Below are 20066 nucleotides of genomic sequence, written 5' to 3' on the forward strand. Positions count from 1 at the left end.
AATCGCTGATACAGGATGGAGCATTGTCGCCCTCCAAGGTTAACCAACTAATGAATGAACCAAACTGAGGTAAGATTTCTTTCTACTTGTGACTGTTCTTAGACGCACTTTAAAACTTTTCCTACTTTGTATGTCTGCTGTAAAGTGCAGCTCACATTCAAATCCTGAAAAGCAAGGAGAAATGAAAACATTTCTTTTAACGCCTGCTTTTCAGCTATGTGAATTTTTGGTGCTAAACCCTGTCTGCTAATGTTAGTAGATAGGGTTTAGTGTCAAAAAGCATCGGTGTATGCATGGGTACACCCATGTACCCCCATGTAACGTCCTTTGACGCAAATTAATGAAAAGCAGCGTATTGCGATGCTTTGCGTTACTTTTCCATACAAACCAACGCTAATACCAATTAGCATTGGTTCGTTAATCCCCCAAAAGGTTTAGCGTTGGAACCCTAACCCGACGCAAAACCTTTGTGAATCGGGGCCTAATGGAGTGCCACTCTGATCACTGAAGCAAAACGCTTTCGTAAGCACTTCATGAGAGGTGGAATGATGCACCAAACCGCTGATAGTATTAAATGAGAAAGAGATACAATTTGTGCGAAACCAAAGCACACTCTTTTATGGTGTTGGTAACGATAGTACGCCAAAGCCAGACCTCACACCATTATAATAAACCGTGTTCATGTAGCGTTAAAGGAGTCATGGGCGTGCCATACTGCATTTGGCCACTTGGGGACACTGCTGCATCAATATTTGTCTGCCTCCTTCCATCCCTGAGCGATTCAACCATCCGACTTGATAACGACTGATGTTTGGAAAATAGTGTGAACTGAAGGCACAGATTAATTTGCTTATATATGCAAAAAAAGGAACAAACCCCATAGGACACTTTCGCATCTTTATTGAAAACAATTGGATTTCCTTTTTTCAATTCCGAAAAGCATATTTTTTAAAGTTTTCAATGTAAAAAAAAAATACCATACATTAGACAACGTCACTGATTGGCTTTTTCATAAGATATGACATTGTGGGCATCTTTTTTAGAAGGTTATACTCTATTTTGAATTACTCTGGCCTCTACCCTTCCTCCAGAATCACATTATGACTCCCAAACACTGTACAGGATGTCGCAAGAAGCATCTCCATGCCATGTCTTTTCAAAAGTCACTCAATTCGTTATTAGGCTTGCAGTACAATATTAAAAATTCCACATAAATATAAAAATAAACATGAAATAAAAATAAAAAATGCACATGAATCGTCCAAAATGCAGTGAAATTAAGTTGAAAAATAAAATTCTCTAAAGCCTCAGGAATAACCACTCATTTGCTACTTGTTAATGTAAAAACATGTATATACAATCCTGTTTAATAAAATTCTCTAGGAATGGTGAGGGCTCATGAAGACAGGCTTTCTCAAAATAAGTTGCGAAAGCACACCTCTTGCGCAGCTTGCCTTTCTCTGATTGTTTTTGAGTAAGAATTTGTACTGCAGTGTGTACTTCAGTTGCAAATCCTATGCTAACCATCGCTGGGTCATCTTTGCGCTTTGGCATAAAGTGGCCTTTTTCAGCACCAGTGCTACCAATGACATTAGGCATCAACTCTGTACATTTAGAGGTGTACAGTTTTTTCTCCTTCGCACAATGCAGCAGCGCAATGTTTCACGCAGTACTCTGTTGCGTGGGGGATAGTACATTTCAGATAGGGTCTCTTACCATACGGAAGGAATGGTAAGGTTCACACATCAAATATAAAAGGGCTCTGACTTTATTGCAGTCTCACTGCAGATGGCTCCAACTGTCTGCCTGGGAAACAGCATTGTAAACCATACTCCACAGAGCCAATCCTTGCTCAAGTCGGGGAGATTGTCGTGTCAATCTCAGTTGCCTTGCTCCTATTAGTAGCTTTCCTCTCCTTCTGTGTTTGAGCCACCCACAGAAGAGTTTAGGTTTCCACAACTGTAGATCTTTCATTTGTTCTTCTCCGAACACAGCATTGCAAGCACAACCATGTTTAAACATCAGTTTGCTGCCTTTTATTGCCACTTGGCGCTCGCTAGAAAAACTGTAGCAGAAATTTGGACGGCATAACGACATAAATCATGACAGACACTGAAGACGACTTCAAACAAGCACCGGCAATTCCAATAGTTTTCACTTGTATGTAAAGATAAGCAACACTGACTGGCATTGTCAACGCTTGTTGGTAGGGATTGAGGAGGAAAACATGATGAAGAGTTATTCTGTTGGCAAGGCTACAGAACAGGCATATATGTATATAGTGGAGATATTTGATCTCATCAACACTTAACTCTCGGGGCTTTTTCCGCCATTTTAACTGTGAACATTAATTGTGTTGGAGTGTGTCTGTTCTCGCAGGCAAGAGAGGCACCTTTGCAGTGTAACCCGAGCGTTTATAAACCTCCATTTGAAAGATTGACTTCCTATGAGTTGAAGTGTTTCATTCAGAAAAACAGCATCTTAGTGACTATTACTTCTGCCAGCAGAGCTAGCGAATTCAGGCTCTTGGTATTCTGAACCCTACATGCTTTTTAAAAGATTCTCTGTACTCACCCTACTTTTTAAAATTGTTTTCACATTTTTAATCTAAACCTGGAGGGTCATTACCTCAGCCATTATTATTGGCTATTGCTGTTGTCCTGATCAAGATACAAATTTGTAACAATATGAATCCATGTGTGTGATTTACATAGTGTGAACCTGGCGACAAAGTGATACAGCCTTGTTCAAGACAGGTTAGAATACAAAAAATACTGGGAGAGAACAAGGGGTTACGTAGAGAAGATAGAGAGTAAGGAGGAAAATGTGGGAGAGGAGAGGTTTATGTAATAAATAGGCTGTGCATCGAGGGGGCTGCAATGCCTAGGAAGGGCGGGCGGGGAGTATATCTTCAGGTATTGTCTATTCATTGGGCAGGCACAATCCCATAAGGCTTGTTTGAAGAGACTGGTCTTTACCTTCTTTCAGAAGTGAAGGGATTGTGCCAACCATATCTGGACCTGCATAAAGTCCCATACTTGTTTGTAGCAGGACATGACCACATGTATATGTCTTCTCCTTTCAAACCTTGGTGATGCCACTGCTGGGGGGGGGGGGGGGGTATTTCAAGATCTGCCAGAGGTATTTGTCTTAGTTGCTGTGTATCTTGTGGTGCTCTGCAGACCACGCAGGACATCTTGAATGTTTGGATGTCACATCTGAAGTCCAGTTACAATGCTAAAGCTTCACTTTTGTGAGCAGAGAGGGTGTGTAGGGGCGTGCATTTTTCGTCCTGCGTGCAGTATGAATATTGAAGCTGAGCTTAGCTTAGGGCCTATGGTGAAACACCGGGATTTAGCACTGTTGACAAGGCATGAAATGAAGCCATCAGGAGTCGTTGCAGAGAGCCAATCCTGTGCTTGGTGTCGGTTCTTGTCACATCCCGTTCTTGTTGAGTTGAGCTTGAGCCAAGCCTGACTTGTGAGTCCTTCTAGAAGGGTCGATCAAGCACAGAGGAGACCTTAAGGATCAAGGGTGTCATCGAGATGAAACATTCGTGTTAGCTAACAAGATTCCAAGAGACGGGTAGCCCGGTTTAAAGAGCACTGAACGGAATGTAGGTCCTTGGAAAATGCCAGAGGTTATGACGAAGGGTTCATATCGGGAAGATGTCATCTGAACGAAGAGTGTTCTCAGGTAGGACATGAAGCACTGCGTGGTGGCGCCATCGAAGCCCATTCTGGCGTTGAGGAGTTTGAGCAGGGCTCGTGGTAGATGGTGTAGAAGTCTGCTAAAAGGTTCAGTGGGATACGGAGAAAGATGTTCCTACTGTGGGTTACTTAATGAACATCGACAAGCACTTGAATAGTTCGCTTCTCTGTGCTACTGTGTGACTTCTACCAATGCTTAATTTGTAAAATAATAAGTGCCAGGGCTCTCCTCAGGAGGCCATTGCAGCTTGGACCACACTTTGCCCCTGCTATGCTGCCAGAGATAGTAACATAACAACTACTAAGCATCACACTCCTACAAGTGTGACAATTCAGACTATTTCAAGCCCCCAAAGCTATAAGAATGGCTCCACCTTGTGGCAGACTGTCACAAGCGCCGGTGTGGACAATTAAGTGCCAGTGCCTGGCCCTGGAAACCACTGACTCAAATTAAGCACTGACTTCTACTCATAGTGGTATTCCTGAAGAAGAATGATAATCCTGATGTTATGATGTGGATGGTTGCTTGCATCCTTCTCAGTGCTACATCCCAGTAAGGGCAGGTGGTGATCAAAGAATAATTTGTGAGTTTACCAGGGTTCAGATTGGGCGTCCTCACGATGGGTAGGATGCGCCCGGTCTTGAGGGAGACTGGAAAGAGCTTTGTGTGAGAGCATCATCAGTGAGATGCATCCGTATACTTGATGGGCACCTGTGGCCGCTGCAGGTAAGAGCGGTGGGGCCAGGTGAGGGGGGATTTCGAGAGACGACCACGATGGAAAATTAATTATTTATTTAATTTTCCCTCGTGGTCGTCTCTCGAAATCCCCCCTCACCTGGTCCCACCACTCTTACCTGCAGCGGCCGCGGCTCTTGATGGGATGAAGGTACCTTTGCAGATGGATGCCCTCAGTGAGCATAGAAGATCTGCCAGGTCATTGATGAAGAGGGTGTTCAAGACTGTCTATTTGAGTTCATTACAGAGTTGTGTTGGAATGGTGGTATTCGGTGCTTTTATCGTTCTTTCTTTTGAAGAAATTGTTAATGGCTGTACATTTCTCCTTGGCATGCAAAGCTGCTGGGCCTGGTATGGTTCACACATTGCTTGATGGCCATGAAAATCTCTCTGTTCCAGTCAGGGGCTTTGCTGATGGTAATTGTGTACCAAGTTGTGAGACCATTTTTGAGAGTTTACCCTGACCACATCTTTTGAGTTCTGTATCTCCCAAGGATGAGAGGATTCAGGTTTCTGTGCTTAGTGCACAGAGATGATTCACTTATGCAGATGTCTGATTAGAGGACAAGGTACAAGCCCGGCCTTACCTCATACATGTTTGCTGCACTTCTCCTTTAAGTGCAGATACAGGTTGTTCTGACACATTCGGAGTGCCCCTTTGTACCTCACGCACAACAGCCAAAGCTCCCACCATATTCCATATGGCGAACCCACACTCTACCAACCAGGCACAACAAGCTGCATAGGCAGCCGGAAGGTGGTCAGAACTCTGTCTTACCCCTCTCTGCTTGACTCCTTGCTTAAGCACAGCCAAGGTTAGCTGCAGCATCACTCCAAACCTCATACAAAACATCCAGAGCTTCCCATTTAGGACACATTATAAACTCGCAGTCTATCACCATACAAAACCAAGTCGATCGCAACTTGCTCAACCACTCAGAAGTCCTTTGGGAATTCGCCAAGCGTATGCGGCACTACTCAAGTGCGACAATTCAGGACTGCTTCAGGCAGGTCAGCTTGCATTGCCACAGATATTTGTTTCCTCCTCCACTCTTATGAAAACCAAGTGCATCTACTCTCAGTCCCCCTCACTGCTAAATATACCAGGTTAACACATTTATTTGAAATTTCAAAAACAATTTGATTATTTAAGTGCCAAACCACTATGAGCGATGTAGACCTTAGAGAGCTGAGCCAGCGCAGCATTCGTAGCTTTCCAAAGCATGTCCGATCAAGGTGTGTAAGAAGCGATATACAGCCTATAGGCGTTATTTCATCAATGTCACATCTAGTCAGCCTTGGTTCTCCTCTGCAGCCCCTCGTCTTCAAGCATGGCCTGTGTCTGTGCTGTTTCTATTTCCCAGCACTCATACTTCACATGCCTCTACTTGCAGCACCCAAGCTCCCACCAGTATCAGATCTGGGTTTAGATTTAATAACCAGCAGCTATATGTATAGTTTTTAGAACCAGAGGCGATGGGGGCCACGATTCACAAGCCTAGTTCTTAAACTTCATCGGATGCTGTTTCTAGTCCTCGCCACCAGATGGCACTGCTCTAGGCTGGTGCTGTTATGAGTACCACAGTTACTGGCAAATGCAATTTCATTGCTTTCTGATGTCTTCGGAACCTCTACCCTCACAAAGGAAAGTTTTGAAAAAGATTAGGAAATAAACCCTACGGTGCGATATGTGCAACCTCCAATACGTCATAAAGCTTCCTGAAGCTGGAGGCACATATGTTCCCCGTCTGCAGGGGTAGTAGGTAGTGGTTGCCCTTCAGAACAGCTTCACATTGGTGTGTGCGTTTTCAGTCCCCTCCATGGAAGACCCTCAGAGAGTCCTGTGTGCAAGGATCCAGACAGCCAACAGGGCCAATGAAAAGCCAGGAAGCTGAGTCTTGGGTGCAGAACTAATCATACAGGTGCATTCCTTGTGCTTGGCTTGTGTGGATTCTGTGGGCAGCGGGGCATTGGCATTGGGGGCTTCGGTGGGGCCCTCGCAGTACAACCAATCCCGGGGCACAGAGCGCGGGAAATCGCTTTCAGACTCCACGTTGCCTTTGACAAACTTCCAGTACCGAGTACCTTTAAAGAAGTACGTGTCACCTGAGGAGAGGAAAAAGCAGAGAGACAATATGAGAAGAGACAAAACACAAGCACAAGGAAAGAAGTAACAGGTTTCTGTGGCAGTGGACGGGTGTGTGTGACTCTCACTGGTGGAACCGCGGAGACTGCGGCTGCAGGTCAGGGTTGAGGTAGATTTGCGGAAATCGGAGTGGTGTCTGGTCTCCAATATCAGGGGTGTGTAGGTCATGCCTGAGATGCTCTGGCAAAGGCTTCTGTGGGTCCCTGTGCTGGAATAACTGGGGAGGCTGCAGGGCAGGTCTGAGACTGACTAATGGAGCTGTGTGTGTGGGTTACAGTCCTGGAAGAGCAGGAGGTGCTGGGGGCAGGATGGAGATGTGTCTAAGCCGGAGTACTGGAAGAGCAGGGGGCGGAGAGAAGAACTGAGGGAGGTCCGTGGACAGAGCTGGTGTGTCTAAGCCGGAGTACTGGAAGAGCAGGGGGCGGAGAGAAGCACTGAGGGAGGTCCGTGGACAGAGATGTGTCTAAGCCGGAGTACTGGAAGAGCAGGGGACGGAGAGAAGAACTGCGGGAGGTCCGTGGACGGAGCTGGTGTGTGGGCCACAGAAAAACAGCGTGGTTCTACCAGCCAGGACTGACGTGCACTACAGGCAGTTGTGGGACCCTCCAGATCAGAGCTGAGGTGACTACCAAAGCTATCTCCAAGTCTCAGCGCAGACGTAGTGGGGTGTGGGCAGGTTAGGTAGAGGTGCCTTGGGTCCTGATGCTGGGGTGCTGCCAGTCAGGACAGAGGTGCGTGCCTCAGCACAGCAATCGCAGATGGTATTCTAGGGAAGAAGTGAGATGGATTAGCATGGCAGTGTGTGGACCTCCATGATGGAACAGCAGAACCAGTTATGGAGCAGGATTGATGTTCTATCCATAAAGCTGTCTGTGGGTGTCAATGGTGAAATCTGAATGGGGTCTGCAGGCATGGCTGAGGTGCATTGGCAGTCCTTGTGTGCGTCCCAGTACTGGAATAGCAAGGGAGGATGTGGAGAGCCATGGAAGTGTAATGTCAGAGCTATGTTTGAACCTAAGACTGAACTTTCAAGGGAGGATCCTGGACTGCTGTAACCCCCATGTCCCCAATTCAGAGTGGCGCCATTTTACCGTCATTCCAGCTAATGATGTCATCAACGTCTGGTGGGATTCCAATCCAAAGGTTGACTGTTCGAGGGTACCCTCCGTCCATTCTCCCGGATTGCTCATCAAAGCGCCAAAAGTTGCTGCCCTTAAAGAAGTAGGTTTTGCCGTTGTGTCTCCAGATGAAAGCTGCATCAATGCTGTCGAGAGGGAGCCCGAAGTCCGTCACCGGCCGGGGGTAGCCGGGCTCCACCTTTGTGTCTTTGAAGACCCAGTAATTGGTTCCTAGAGACAGAAAAGCATTGATACCTCTTTGGTGATTTTGTCATTCCTATCTCAGTGATCTCGCTCCTGTTTCCAGCCAATGTGTACCCCAAAACCTAGGTGCAAGGGTGCCTGCGTTGGCGCAAGGCAGCACATTGTGCACCAGCGCAAGGAAAGGACAGGAATGCTGTATGAAGTGAAATAAGGCTCATTTCTGCCCTTTCACGCAGCGCAGCGAGGTGGCTTGCAGCGCTGCATTAAATAATGATAACTGTGCCCCTAAGTGCCAAAACCAAATTGTAAACTCCTCTGGCTAGCTCCTAGCAGGCGCACAAGGCCCATTGGACTCAAAGGGCTTCAGCCCTCCCCCGTTGTGTGTGGCAGCCCGGGATGAGACAGCTTCCAGGGCGCACACAGAGCCGCACCCGAGCACTTCACAGGTCTTTAAAAGACCATTTGCATGTTGATGAGGCCTTGCTGTTTCACCCCTTCTAAGAGCCCCTGCAGCTCCACTCTGCCTTTTGCTTGAATATTCAGCCTCCCCCCCCGAAATTTTTTCCAAGTTTTGGAACGCAATGTCTGGTACTGCCACTGGGAGGCGCTAGGTACTCAGATACTGCGAATGGGATCGAAACGGGATTGAGAGTAAGTGGTTTCAGTGGGAAGCATGGGTTGACAGCTCACCTATGAAGAAGACGATCTTGCTGTCGTTGGCTCGCTCGTAGACTGCATCAATGCGCTCGAAGTCCGCAGGCAGGCCGTGCCAAAACTGGCCCACATTCGCAGGGTTCAGGGAGACCAGGTTACGGGAGGGCTGCATCCGCCAAAAGTAACGCTCTATGTGAGGAAAACAAAACGGGTGTTTGCCAGGGTCAGAAATAGAGGAAGGACAAAGTGGACAAAGGATATGGAGGAACATAGATCATTGAGTAGAGGTTTCAGCACGCAGACATTGAAGAGGGACTGACAGACAAACACGCAATCACGGCTGCACACATCCTCCCAGCTGTCGTGGGGCCGAAAAACACTCTGGCTAGTTCACACCTCACAAGCAGTCACAGGATAGAAGCAAATACTTGGGCTGCACAAGCCACCGACTAGACTACCCAGAGGCCTGTTGTACACCCCACTGCACTGACAGTCATGGAGCTATCATTACACACAAGCTCATACCTGCCAACTCGCAGGGTGCTACCATATGACACAAGATATCGGCTCCCATCACACGGCTTCCTGGTGAGGCGCCGATATCACACGGTGGCAAGGAAATCTAGCTGGAAACCACTGTAAAGAATGGTTTTCCAGCTCGTTTTCCGAGGCTTTGAACTGGCCCCAACCTCAGTAAGCTTTTTGTTTGGGGGGGGGGGGGAAGGAGTGGGCTTAAGGCAGGGTGGGGTTCAACTGTGCCTCATTGGTTGTTGTTGTTCAAGTTGGCAGGTATGAAAGCTGCACATAAAAGCAGTGTAGGAGCAGTCACAGTTCAACATTATCATACATTCATGGGATACCCAGACAGTGTAGTTGCAGAAAAAGAGAATCGCAGAGCAGCAACACAAGATCAAAGCAGCCGCACTCAGACAGTCACGGAGGAGCAACACATAAGGCACTCACACATCCACACATGGGCTGTCACAGACCTACAACATGCTTGACAACATTCAATATCCAAAAAAGAAAGGATTTTTTCAGATTTCAAACATGCTAATTCGAATAGTGACGAAATCACAGAAAGTGACATAACAATGGCATTTAACCTGACTATAACAGTCACTCAAAATGACCTCACATAACATGTGACCTAGATCATATTGCCAGAAATGAGTGTTGTGTTCTGGGTTGTCTAATCATTTGTAGCTTTGTGATATTTGGAGGAGAACGAATGAGACACTATAGCTAGTCGGTTTAGGGATTTATGGTACTAATGTGGTAGGTTGGTACACCCCTATACACTGAGGTCCTGTTTTCCTGCGCATAGTTCTGTGTATGTGCAGAATCCCTGCAACAATAGAGGAGTTGGGTGGCATGGCTACTATAATCTGATTGGAATCTTTTACTGTGTTTCATAGAAACATGATAGCAGCTGAGGGGTGCATCTGACCCCATCTAGTTTAGCCATTGACTGACCATTCTTTATTCACCAACCACATTAGGTCTCCACCTTTACCACTGTTCTTTTTCAATTATGGTCACTCTCTGAGTCTTAGGGTAATCTATTAGAATAGACTATTCCTAGCCACCACCACTTTACTCTCAGACCTTTCATGGGCTCCAGCTTTACTCAAATACTGGTTCCTTCTATAGTTATTTTCTTGGGCCTGTAAGAGAAAATGGGAGGAAGGTAAAAAAAAAAAGGATAACAATTAGAAAGGGAGAATTGTGGGGGAATGAGAGATATGGGAGGTTAGTGAAAAAGGGGAGAAAGGAAAATTGAGAAAAAAGAAGGGCGTGATAATTGTGAGAGAGTGCCATCTTTCTTGCATGGTATGCCCCCACTTTTTGCTAAATTGCTGAATGTACTTTGACTGAGTGTACCCTGGACTCCTGCCAATCAGATAAGTCCGGCTCACGCTGTCCGCTATCAGTGGGAAGGGCATATTCAGCCTGTACAGAACTCTGGTGTTAAACGTCCTGGACCCATTGGTTACATTTAGGGAGCGTTGAAAATCTGATCCTGGGCCCTTGGAAGAGGAGGAGTTGACAGAGACCAAAATGGCTGCCCGTGAACTGGTAATCCCCGCATGCCTGAGATTAATCCAGTTTAAGTACATCCATACACTTATACTCATGACATGCTGTGGAGCATGGGGCAGGATGGGGCCCCAAATGCCTCCACTGTGGTCAGTCCAAGGCTCCTTCAGGCATGTGGTATGGTAGTGTCGAGTGATAACATAGATATTAGGGCTCGATCTTCCACAAACGAGAGGTGGTAATCGGGATCCCAATAGAGCGTGTTCCCAAACTGGCTGTCCTGGGCTGGGATGGGTTCGGAACAGAGCACAAAAGTTGTTGGTTGGGATTGGCTGCACATTGGCTAACCGAATGATAGCGTGCCACTGTTTAATGTTATTTTATTAGTCAATTAAAACAATAAACTAATACATAAAAAAATAGATATAAAGAGGATTTGTCATACAACTAGTACAGCCACCAATCATCGCGCTACATGCCCTTTGCTTTCTTCAGCTTTCCTTGCTAGGCATTTTAGTCGGGATGCCAAACATAAATGCTATGTTAGATAAAAGTGACTAAACAGGGGCTGATCGTTACCCTGATGTCTAAAAAAACAAACTTTCCACACAGATAACTAAAAAGTCCCTTAAGTAGATTAATATATCTAATTAAGGTGCATTTAAACGGGACTGAGGCATGTATGAATACGGTGCCGGATGGACTATGAGACCCACTGTTAAAAAGCAACTATGCAAGAATTCACATCATTAAAAATACAGAAATACATAGTAGTTATCTGAGCCTAACGGGATAGGGAGCTGCTGGTTTCAATCCCTAGAAACCCTGTCCTTCACGGTTTCTGTGCATGATAAGTTATCATAAAAGGTTTCCGAGTTATTACATTTTAGAATTACATTCAGGGACCCCCTCCAGATTACACATCGCTTATCCTATTAGCTGATCATTTTCTTAAAACAGATCAATAACTGAGTCGGTCTAATGTTCAGCATAGTGTTGTTTGGGTCCATGGACTCCACTAGTGCATGCCTGCATGACCTAATTTCCCATTCAAGGAACTCCCGCCTTAATAGAAATCTTTGTTGAACCATCAGAGCAGGACAAACACAGACAATGTGAAGCAGAGATTCAGACCCCTGGTGGCATAGGCGGCGGGACCGGTCTTCACTTAGACCGGACATCCTTCATTTTGGCATGAGGCCTAGCGTGGGTATTTCTCGGAATCTTAGGGCCAGAAATAACAGTTTGATCTTCCGGTGGGAAGGTGCGGCTAGCAGGGCTGATTCTCTTAGAGTGGAATATGATTTTAACACCAGCCACCCGTGGCGACATTTTGACAGGGTTTATTTGTCTGCCACCCAACTTTGCAGTTTAGTTGATTTATTTACTAGTTTCTTACAGGTTTGCCCAGAGCGTGCAACTGGGGATCTAATGAGGCCCCCCCAGTTTAGAAGTGGTTAGGGGAGATGGACTATTGCTCACTTGAGGTAGGTCTTGAGGTTGCGTACAAAATCTGGGGACAATGGAAAGAGCACAATGGAATTCCCTGACCTGGTCATCTTCTGAATTTCCAGGGGAGGATGTGGCTAATGGTTTACCTGGGGTGCTGTGTCACTGGAGGAGCTTGGGAGGTGTCGGATCGACAACAAACTACGAGTTATGTAGATGGTATTTAGATTCAATTGGAGCTGGTGGGTGGGCGATGTGGACGCATTGCACATTGTTAATGCATTGTGATCTTAAAATAGTTGAAAAAGTAATAAAAAGAAATAAAAAAAAAGAATAAGACAGGGGAGCAGGAAGTGTCGGGTGAAAGAGGCATGAGGTGCAACAAAGATTTAGTAGTCTTAGTTTTGGCACCTTGACATTCGGAAGCGCCAGGCGTGGGCTAATAAGCAAAACTTTGACCCAACATTTATTCTTTTAGAAATAACCACAAGGAAGGCAGTCGTGTTCCCAAAAAAGCAGCAGCCCGCCCCCTCAGTAGGGTTAGCAAAGACAGGATGGCAACAAAGACAACAACCACGAAAGGCTGGTTGCAAATACAGGTAGTCATCACCGGGTCATGGAAGCAGCCACAGACAACTGGTACCACACACACATCCACACACAGACACAAGTGTGTTGGTTGCTCACACAAAGGTATATTCATCATACACACACACACACACACACACACACACACACACACACACACACACGCATGCGTGTCCAGGTTGGTGCATAAACAGGCTGACTTGGAGCAATACGGATGTCTTGTTGTGCAAAATGCTGAACATATACTCACTTTTGAAAAAGAAGATCTCTCCACGGATGTTGGCGATGGCATCAAAGTGTGCTTTACAACGATCCGGCAGGGGATGTCTGGGGCTGTAGAGGGAGGGAGAATTGGAGAGGCCCAGTTATATCCCAAATAACATCAACAAACTTACACCACAAAAAACCCAAGGTTCTAGCAGCTGCTACTAAATAACTCCTAACAACCTAAAATCACCAATCAAACATGATGCTCTTAAGTATATTCCACACACATCAGTACCCTGTACAGTTGTGCTGCAAACTCCAAAATGTAAAGTTTTTCCCAAAGCACCTTCAGTGATTAATATAGTCAGAAGTTGCCCCCACAAATAATTTGACTCGAGTCGTGGGTTTGAAGAGTCAACAGAGCACTCTTTACGTGGAACAGCATCTGAGGTACAACGAAGGTTTCCCCTTACAAATATACTTTCATCGATTTTCTCATTGTAACCAGTTGGAACGCTGTCCATGTGTGTCTGGTCTAAGCAAAGTTGCTTTAATGGTTGGGTCATTGGTGCACACCCACATGCATGCATTGATGACTCAAGGCCTGGAAGAGGCAAGTAAGTAAAGCTCTTCCTGTAATCTAACGGTAGCGAGGACCTGCACTCTTCCCATATTAAAAGTGACGCTCCGGCGGCGCAAGGGGCTTGTAAATAAACCCCTTTGTTGTTTATCATCCCTTGCGTGCAAGTATGCAAACAACCAACACCTGAACTTTCCGGCTCTTTCTTTTTGATTCTCCCTATGTGCAGCTTGTCTTGCTTCTACTGGAGCCCAGTCCTCTTCAGCATAATGCCGTTTGGCATGCGTCCACACTTTTCTGATACTTTGTTGAGTGTGGAGAGGGGCCATGGCTCAAGAGAGCTGAAGCATTGAATGGGTCAAGATGCCCTTCCCCGCCTTAACAATGGTCATCAATAGCATATTACATTCTGCTCAGCTGCATATATGGTTCATGCAATGGCAAGTTTTCATGTTTATTTTTTTTTTTAAACAAAAGATAATTAACCAAAACCAGGATGCAAGGGGTTGAATTTGTGCAATAAGGTAAAAACACATAAAAGGGGCGTTTTGACCATAAAAGAGCGTTTTCGCGTGTAAAGCAATGGTAAAACGCAGACTGTGAGGCAGTAAACAACAATTTTCTCAGGTCAAGTTCATTCTACTGTGGTAATGTACTGCAGTTTGACCTTTGCACTCTAGTAGTATGTAAATTTGCGTTTATTAGTATAAGTTGCTCTAAATAACATTTTACTGGACTACATTCATTTTCACTGCCAGGGCAAAAACTTAGATATTTGTATAAACTTGTGTAGATTCTGCTGTGTGGTACTTTACTGTATTTTGTCTGTAGTCGGCTGTAAATGTAGTTGCATCAGACTTGAAATTCTTTGAATTTATATAAATCCCCATCCCATGGAAATACTATAGGTTTGAGCTGTGAGCATTACAGCAAGAGGCGATGTACAGCTTTGCTTCAAGATTTGCTGCAACGTCAGTTTCTATGGCACTATCATGCTGACCTAGGCAGAAGGCCATCTTAGTCATCTAAGACAACATGGACTTGTGAGAAGGGACGCTAGTGAGATCCCATAACTCCAGTGGGGTTGCCTCATTTTTGTAACACCCAAAAGTCAGTTTCCCACTCAGTTTCACTCTCATACGTATATATGATAAACATTGGTGCCTCTGCCTTGTATCATAGTGCCATACATACCGGTGTGTGGGCCTATGTGGGGGGCTGTGCGGCATCCGCGGCTGAGTAGGAATGGGAATGACTGGGATTTCTTTGTCCGGCTCATTCCGTTTCTTTCCTACAAGAGATCAAAATAAAAGCAATAACATAGTAAATATATAGTGCCTCCTAGCCCAAGTATATGCTCTGTACATAACAGATCTTAATCACCCAACCCGATAGTGCACTTTATGGAACCTGAGAAGTATGAAAGGTTGAGTGAAACCTTCAACATTTGGACAGGCGGTCCCCACTCTGTACACCTATCTAGTCAGTGACCTATCTCACAGGTCTTGAAACTTGTACCTGCAGCTTATAGATACACCGAGACAGCAGGCACACAAACGTGCAGAGTTGTCTACGATGATGTGGACCTGGGTTCTGTAGCCACAGACCTCCGGAAAATGGGGCTCACCAACTAAAATATCTCACCAGGAACTACAGATGTACTGGAACCAGTCCAGAAAATGGCGAAGAACACTCACTGCAGGAAAGAATGTATAATGGGTAACAGTTCTGGGGCCATGAAAGTGTGATGTGTTTAGAAACCAAAGAATGACATTTGTAAGCACCTAAAAGACCTTCCTGCCACAGGGGACTAGACAATTCCGCTGTTAATGGGTATGTGACTAAATATGCCAAGACAGACCTCAGGTACTAGTGTTTCTTGATAATAGGGCATCACGGCCAAGGTGAAACAATGAAGGGGACTTTTCACTGACAAGAGTAAATCATTACCTTGGGTCTGGGTAGTGGATGGCAACGTATCACAAGTTTCAGTTAAATTACGTTGCATGTAGGGGTAAAGACACAGAAGGGCAAATAAATATATTTGGGGGCTTATTTATGAGACCCTTGCAACACTTTTGTGCCGCTGTTGCATCCCTTTTCGTGACGCAGTCGTGGCGTAAACAATGCACCACGTTGCGGCATATCTACAAAGTAAAGCATTTTTTTAAAAAATTCTACAGAGGTTTATATAGCGCAAACTTGACCCGAATTGGGTATCAGAGCGCTTTACATAGCACCAGTTGCATTACATGAGGACACATTCAATTTCGTCAGCCCTAGCCGTTAGGCCAACTCCCCTCCCCATCTCCCTCCATCTAGGCAGATGCGTCACTTTGTAAAGCGCTGCGCCACATTATACCTGCATCGGGTATAATGTATGCAGGGTGGGTGTTCCGACACAAGAAAGCCTCGTAGAAGTGGTGCAATGAAATTTATCAGATTTCACTGCGCCACTTCTAGGACACCACTGCGTCAAATGGTTATGCCTGCTTCATAGCAGGCGTAAGGGTGACGCAGTGCTATAATCAAAGCCCTCCCCCTGCATTGCAGGAGATGCGTCACGCTTCCGACACAACGCCAGCAATGCGTCAGTTTTGTGCCGACAGATACCTCAGTAATACTGACGTATCTGTAATTCCTTGCGACATGATGCGTCGTTCAGTAAATATGTCGCAAGGAGGGCGCAGTGAAAACTGTTGCATCGCTTTTTTCACGCAGCGATGCAACATTTTCATAAATAAGGCTTTTGGATTTCAACAATGACACAGCAAAAATGTTAGTTGTATATTTCCTCCAGATTGGGGATACTTCCAACAGCAGGAACAGTACACAAATGCCATACATAGGAGGGAATATCTTGAAAGTGTCCATTTTATGCTGAAATATTTTGTGTTCAGAAGTAGGAATTATTGGGGGAACCACTACTGCGAGTATTGCAAACAAGAACCATGAGAAGTGCAATAGTGTGTGTAAGCAAACGATGTTAATGTAGTAATAGTCCGGGCGTCTTAATACATAGAAACAACATGAGGTAGGTAAGAATGTAATTTACAGATTGTGGACTACACAGGTAATCACTGCCTGACATAGTGTTGCACAAGAGATTGTTCTTCAGGGCGTGGTGCAATGAAATGTAGTTGTCCTATTGTGCCACTGCGATACCTTGAAATGTTTGGTGGTTGGTTTTTAGTAATATTGGAAGTGTGTTTGCATTTGCCAATGTTTATCTGGGTAAGGAAGAGAGGGTAAGAATATCACCTTTGGTATTGTCTGGGGGAGTGTGCAATAACACCTAGAAGCCAGGGGTGAATGAACACACTAAAATATGAAATATGTTGTGATCCTTTAGCACTGACATCAACATGTATTAGTCATGGAGGCGTGCTGCTTGTGTTCATGCCCATTTGGCCACATAATGTCAAAGAATAGGGACATTCATCTATAGGGGCTTATTTACAAGCCCCTTGCGCTGCCAGTAAGTCACTTTTTCCCATATTAAAAGTGACGCACCAGCGACGCAAGGGGCTTGTAAATAAGCTCCATAGTCCTTCTATAGCGCGAGCCTAGCCAGCGGAGCTAGCGGAGCATTGCATAGGGTCAAAGACAAGCATAAAGAGTGATAGGAGTGGTAGCTGGGTTGTGGGTGGTTAATGGGTTGCGATGTAGTGTTCTCTAAAGAGGTGCATGTTTCAATTTCCTAAATTGGAACAGCGTTGGGGCGGTTCTGATGGATACAGAGATGTTGTTCCAGAACCTGGGAAAAAGGCCTGCGACTTTGATTTTTTTCTTTTTCACACTTCTTAGTCTGCAGTCTGATGATATCCTGGCTGTGCCGAGATATGTGAAGTGCTTTTTAATGTTTTTTCTAATTGTTTTCTGTGAATTGGGATAGAATTTTAAGATTGTGCAAATTGGTATTTTTTTTATAACTTGAATGTAATGTTTGTACGTAATGTGGTTTTACTGTGTATGTCATGGCTGTATTAAGGTGAATAAACATAATGTTTTATTTAATTCGTTCACTCACCGTAGAGCTGCTCGATGCCATATACATCATCGGGGGGTAGCTGGTACTTGATGGGATCTCCCACCGGGCCCTGGTAGTATGGCTTCATGATGGAGTCCTCAGCCGAGGAATGCGCCAGGCCCAAGGCGTGACCAAACTCATGTACAGCCACTGCAAACAGGTCGGTTCCCTGATCCTCTGAAAGAAGGATATGCAATGTGTCAATTTATTTAAGATGTGACCCAAAGGTAGCAATCACCCCAGACAAAAAATCATTAAGAGAAACAAAGACAAGCACACCAGAATAAACATAGACCTGTATTGTGAGCTGTGACTGATCAAACACATCAGTCAAACTCAAAGCTAAACAGTGAGGATTGTATTTACTCAGAGGTTTGAGTAAGGCCACTGGAGTGGTGCTGCGCCATTACAAGTACCACTCAAAATGAATACCTGACACAATCCACAGCGGTGTATGAGGGTGCATGGTGAACAGCTCATGGTCCTGTTCAGCTCAGACAATCTCCCAGTGCTGTTCCAGGATGCGGCCAGAGACTTGTACTTATGGTTGGCCCAGAGTTTTAAAAATGATTCAACCTCTCTTGTTACCTTTCTTTTTTAGGATCGAGGAACCGCCCCTGCCTGAACCCCTCCAATGTATTCATAAATATCGCAACTTCCACTACCCCTCCCACATTTACTACTAAAATGTATTCCTGTGAGTGCAGAGATCTCTGACCACTAAAGACAAGGTGAGCACAAGCGTTAGTGAACAGCATTTTATAGTAAGTCAGTAGCACCATTATAGTATTACTAATGTACAACAATAACAGGTTGTGAACAGGGCCCTGTCTGTTTTCGGAACACTTTGCACCTTATTGCACATAGTGTCCTGGTGGTGCAGTGAGTGCTCGCTCCCACGTTTTGTGCCCCCGGCCACTTTAGTATTACAGAAGGCGCCGCAGAGGCTTGCAATGCCCCTTCCGCGATATATATTGCGATGGTGCAAAATGCGCACTGGTGAGAAATCCAAGGGGGTGTTGCCTCATTCACATTAAGGAGAGACCCTATGCAGAAGATGTCAAGAGGCACACTAACTGCGCACCACAAAGGAGTCAGTACACACTGATATATAAGTCACACAGACTGCTGTATGTTGGACCGGGATGGTTTGGTCTACATCTCACAGACTTCCTGGCTTCAGGAGGGTGAAGGAAGAGAACAGGAGTCCGCCAAGCCCTATAAAGCACAGTGTCCTCTCCCGCTGAGGGGGACAAGGACAAAGACTGCTGTCTGTTGGCCTGGGAGGGTTTGAACTACAGCTTCCAGGCTTCAGAGGGGCTTCAGAGGAGAGCAAGAGCTGCCAAGCACTATAACGCACTGTGTAAGTTCTCGCTGCCCGGGTCACATGGACTGCAATTTGCTGGCTGGGCAGGTTTGAACTGCACCTCCTAGGCATACTGGCTTCAAAGGGACAGTGGAGGAGGACAAGCGCTATAAGGCACTGTCATCTCCACCTGTGTGGAACGTGCGTGGGACAAGATCAGGCTGTCCGCACCCAGAAGAGGCTGAGCTGTTCACCAAGGGGCATATGTATCAATGTAAGGTTTTGCGATTTCCAAATAGCGATTTTTAGAGAATCGCTATTTGAGAATCGCAAAAAAGGGATTTATTACATTATTTGCGATTTCCTCATATTCCTTAATTGCGACTTGCAAATTGCGAGTCGCAATTAAGGAATCCCTTCTCATTTATTCCTATGGGCTAAGTGGCCCATGGGAATGAATGGAAATTGCGTGCGCAAATTGCGAGTACCCAATAGGTACTCGCAAATTTCGCAAGCAATTTCAAGGGTGCAAGGGTTCCAAAAGAACACCCTGTTGCACCCCTGAAATGTGCATGTGTGCACATGTGGCGCACATGCATGCCGTAAGGGCATGTATGTGTGCCATATGGCACTTTGAAAAAAGCAAAAAAGTGCTTTTTTCAAAGAAATCGCAAATTACCACCAACTGTAAGTTGGTGGTGATTTGTGATTCCTTATGCCAAATTCGCACAACTTAAGTGCTTTCTACATTGCATTTAAGGAATTACAATTTGCGATTCCTTAAATGCAATCGCAAAAGCGGGAATCGCAAATTTTGCAATTCTCTACTTTGCGATGCCCTTTTGGGATGATACATCCCAAAAGTCCTTTTCCCGTTCGCAAACGGGCCAATTCTGAAAATAGGCCCGTTTGCGAACGGGTAAGGGGCTTGATACATATGCTTGATACATATTTTTATTTTTGATTTGATTTGGATTGGTATTACAACAAATAATGGGGAAAAGAAAAGCCATTAACATGCCATTAAAGGGTAAGGAGTGAACGTCCCACTCACTTTTCTAGTTTTTTAACCCGCGCTGTGGGGGTTTTAGATAAGGACAGTAGAATAGGAATTTTAGGTTCCATAAACAAAAATTCCCAGCGTCCTTTTGACTATGTTGGAGTTATTACCAATATTTACCATGTACACACAGGCGGCGGTGCTATTAATTCTTTAATTGCTCATAACTCCTTAACAATTGTGACAAATGTACATCATTCCCCCCTGCTCACCTTTGAAAAAATAGGATGAATGCACT

General features: G+C 45.3%; 1 protein-coding gene across 1 annotated transcript in view; it reads right to left on the minus strand.

Moving 5' to 3' along the window:
• Window positions 1-5548: 5548 nt before the first annotated feature.
• MMP25 (matrix metallopeptidase 25) overlaps window positions 5549-20066 on the minus strand; it is a 143601-nt gene continuing 129083 nt past the window's right edge. The window contains exons 5-10 of the mRNA XM_085618524.1: window positions 17463-17639; window positions 14627-14723; window positions 12896-12978; window positions 8605-8757; window positions 7684-7941; window positions 5549-6552 (exon numbers count right to left, since the gene is read on the minus strand). Of these exons, the coding sequence (XP_085474650.1) occupies window positions 6278-6552; window positions 7684-7941; window positions 8605-8757; window positions 12896-12978; window positions 14627-14723; window positions 17463-17639 (1043 nt within the window). The 3' untranslated portion in view covers window positions 5549-6277. The remainder of the gene's footprint in view (window positions 6553-7683; window positions 7942-8604; window positions 8758-12895; window positions 12979-14626; window positions 14724-17462; window positions 17640-20066) is intronic.

This window comes from Triturus cristatus, chromosome 7 (genome assembly GCF_964204655.1).
Source record: "Triturus cristatus chromosome 7, aTriCri1.1, whole genome shotgun sequence".
Taxonomy (NCBI): domain Eukaryota; kingdom Metazoa; phylum Chordata; class Amphibia; order Caudata; family Salamandridae; genus Triturus; species Triturus cristatus.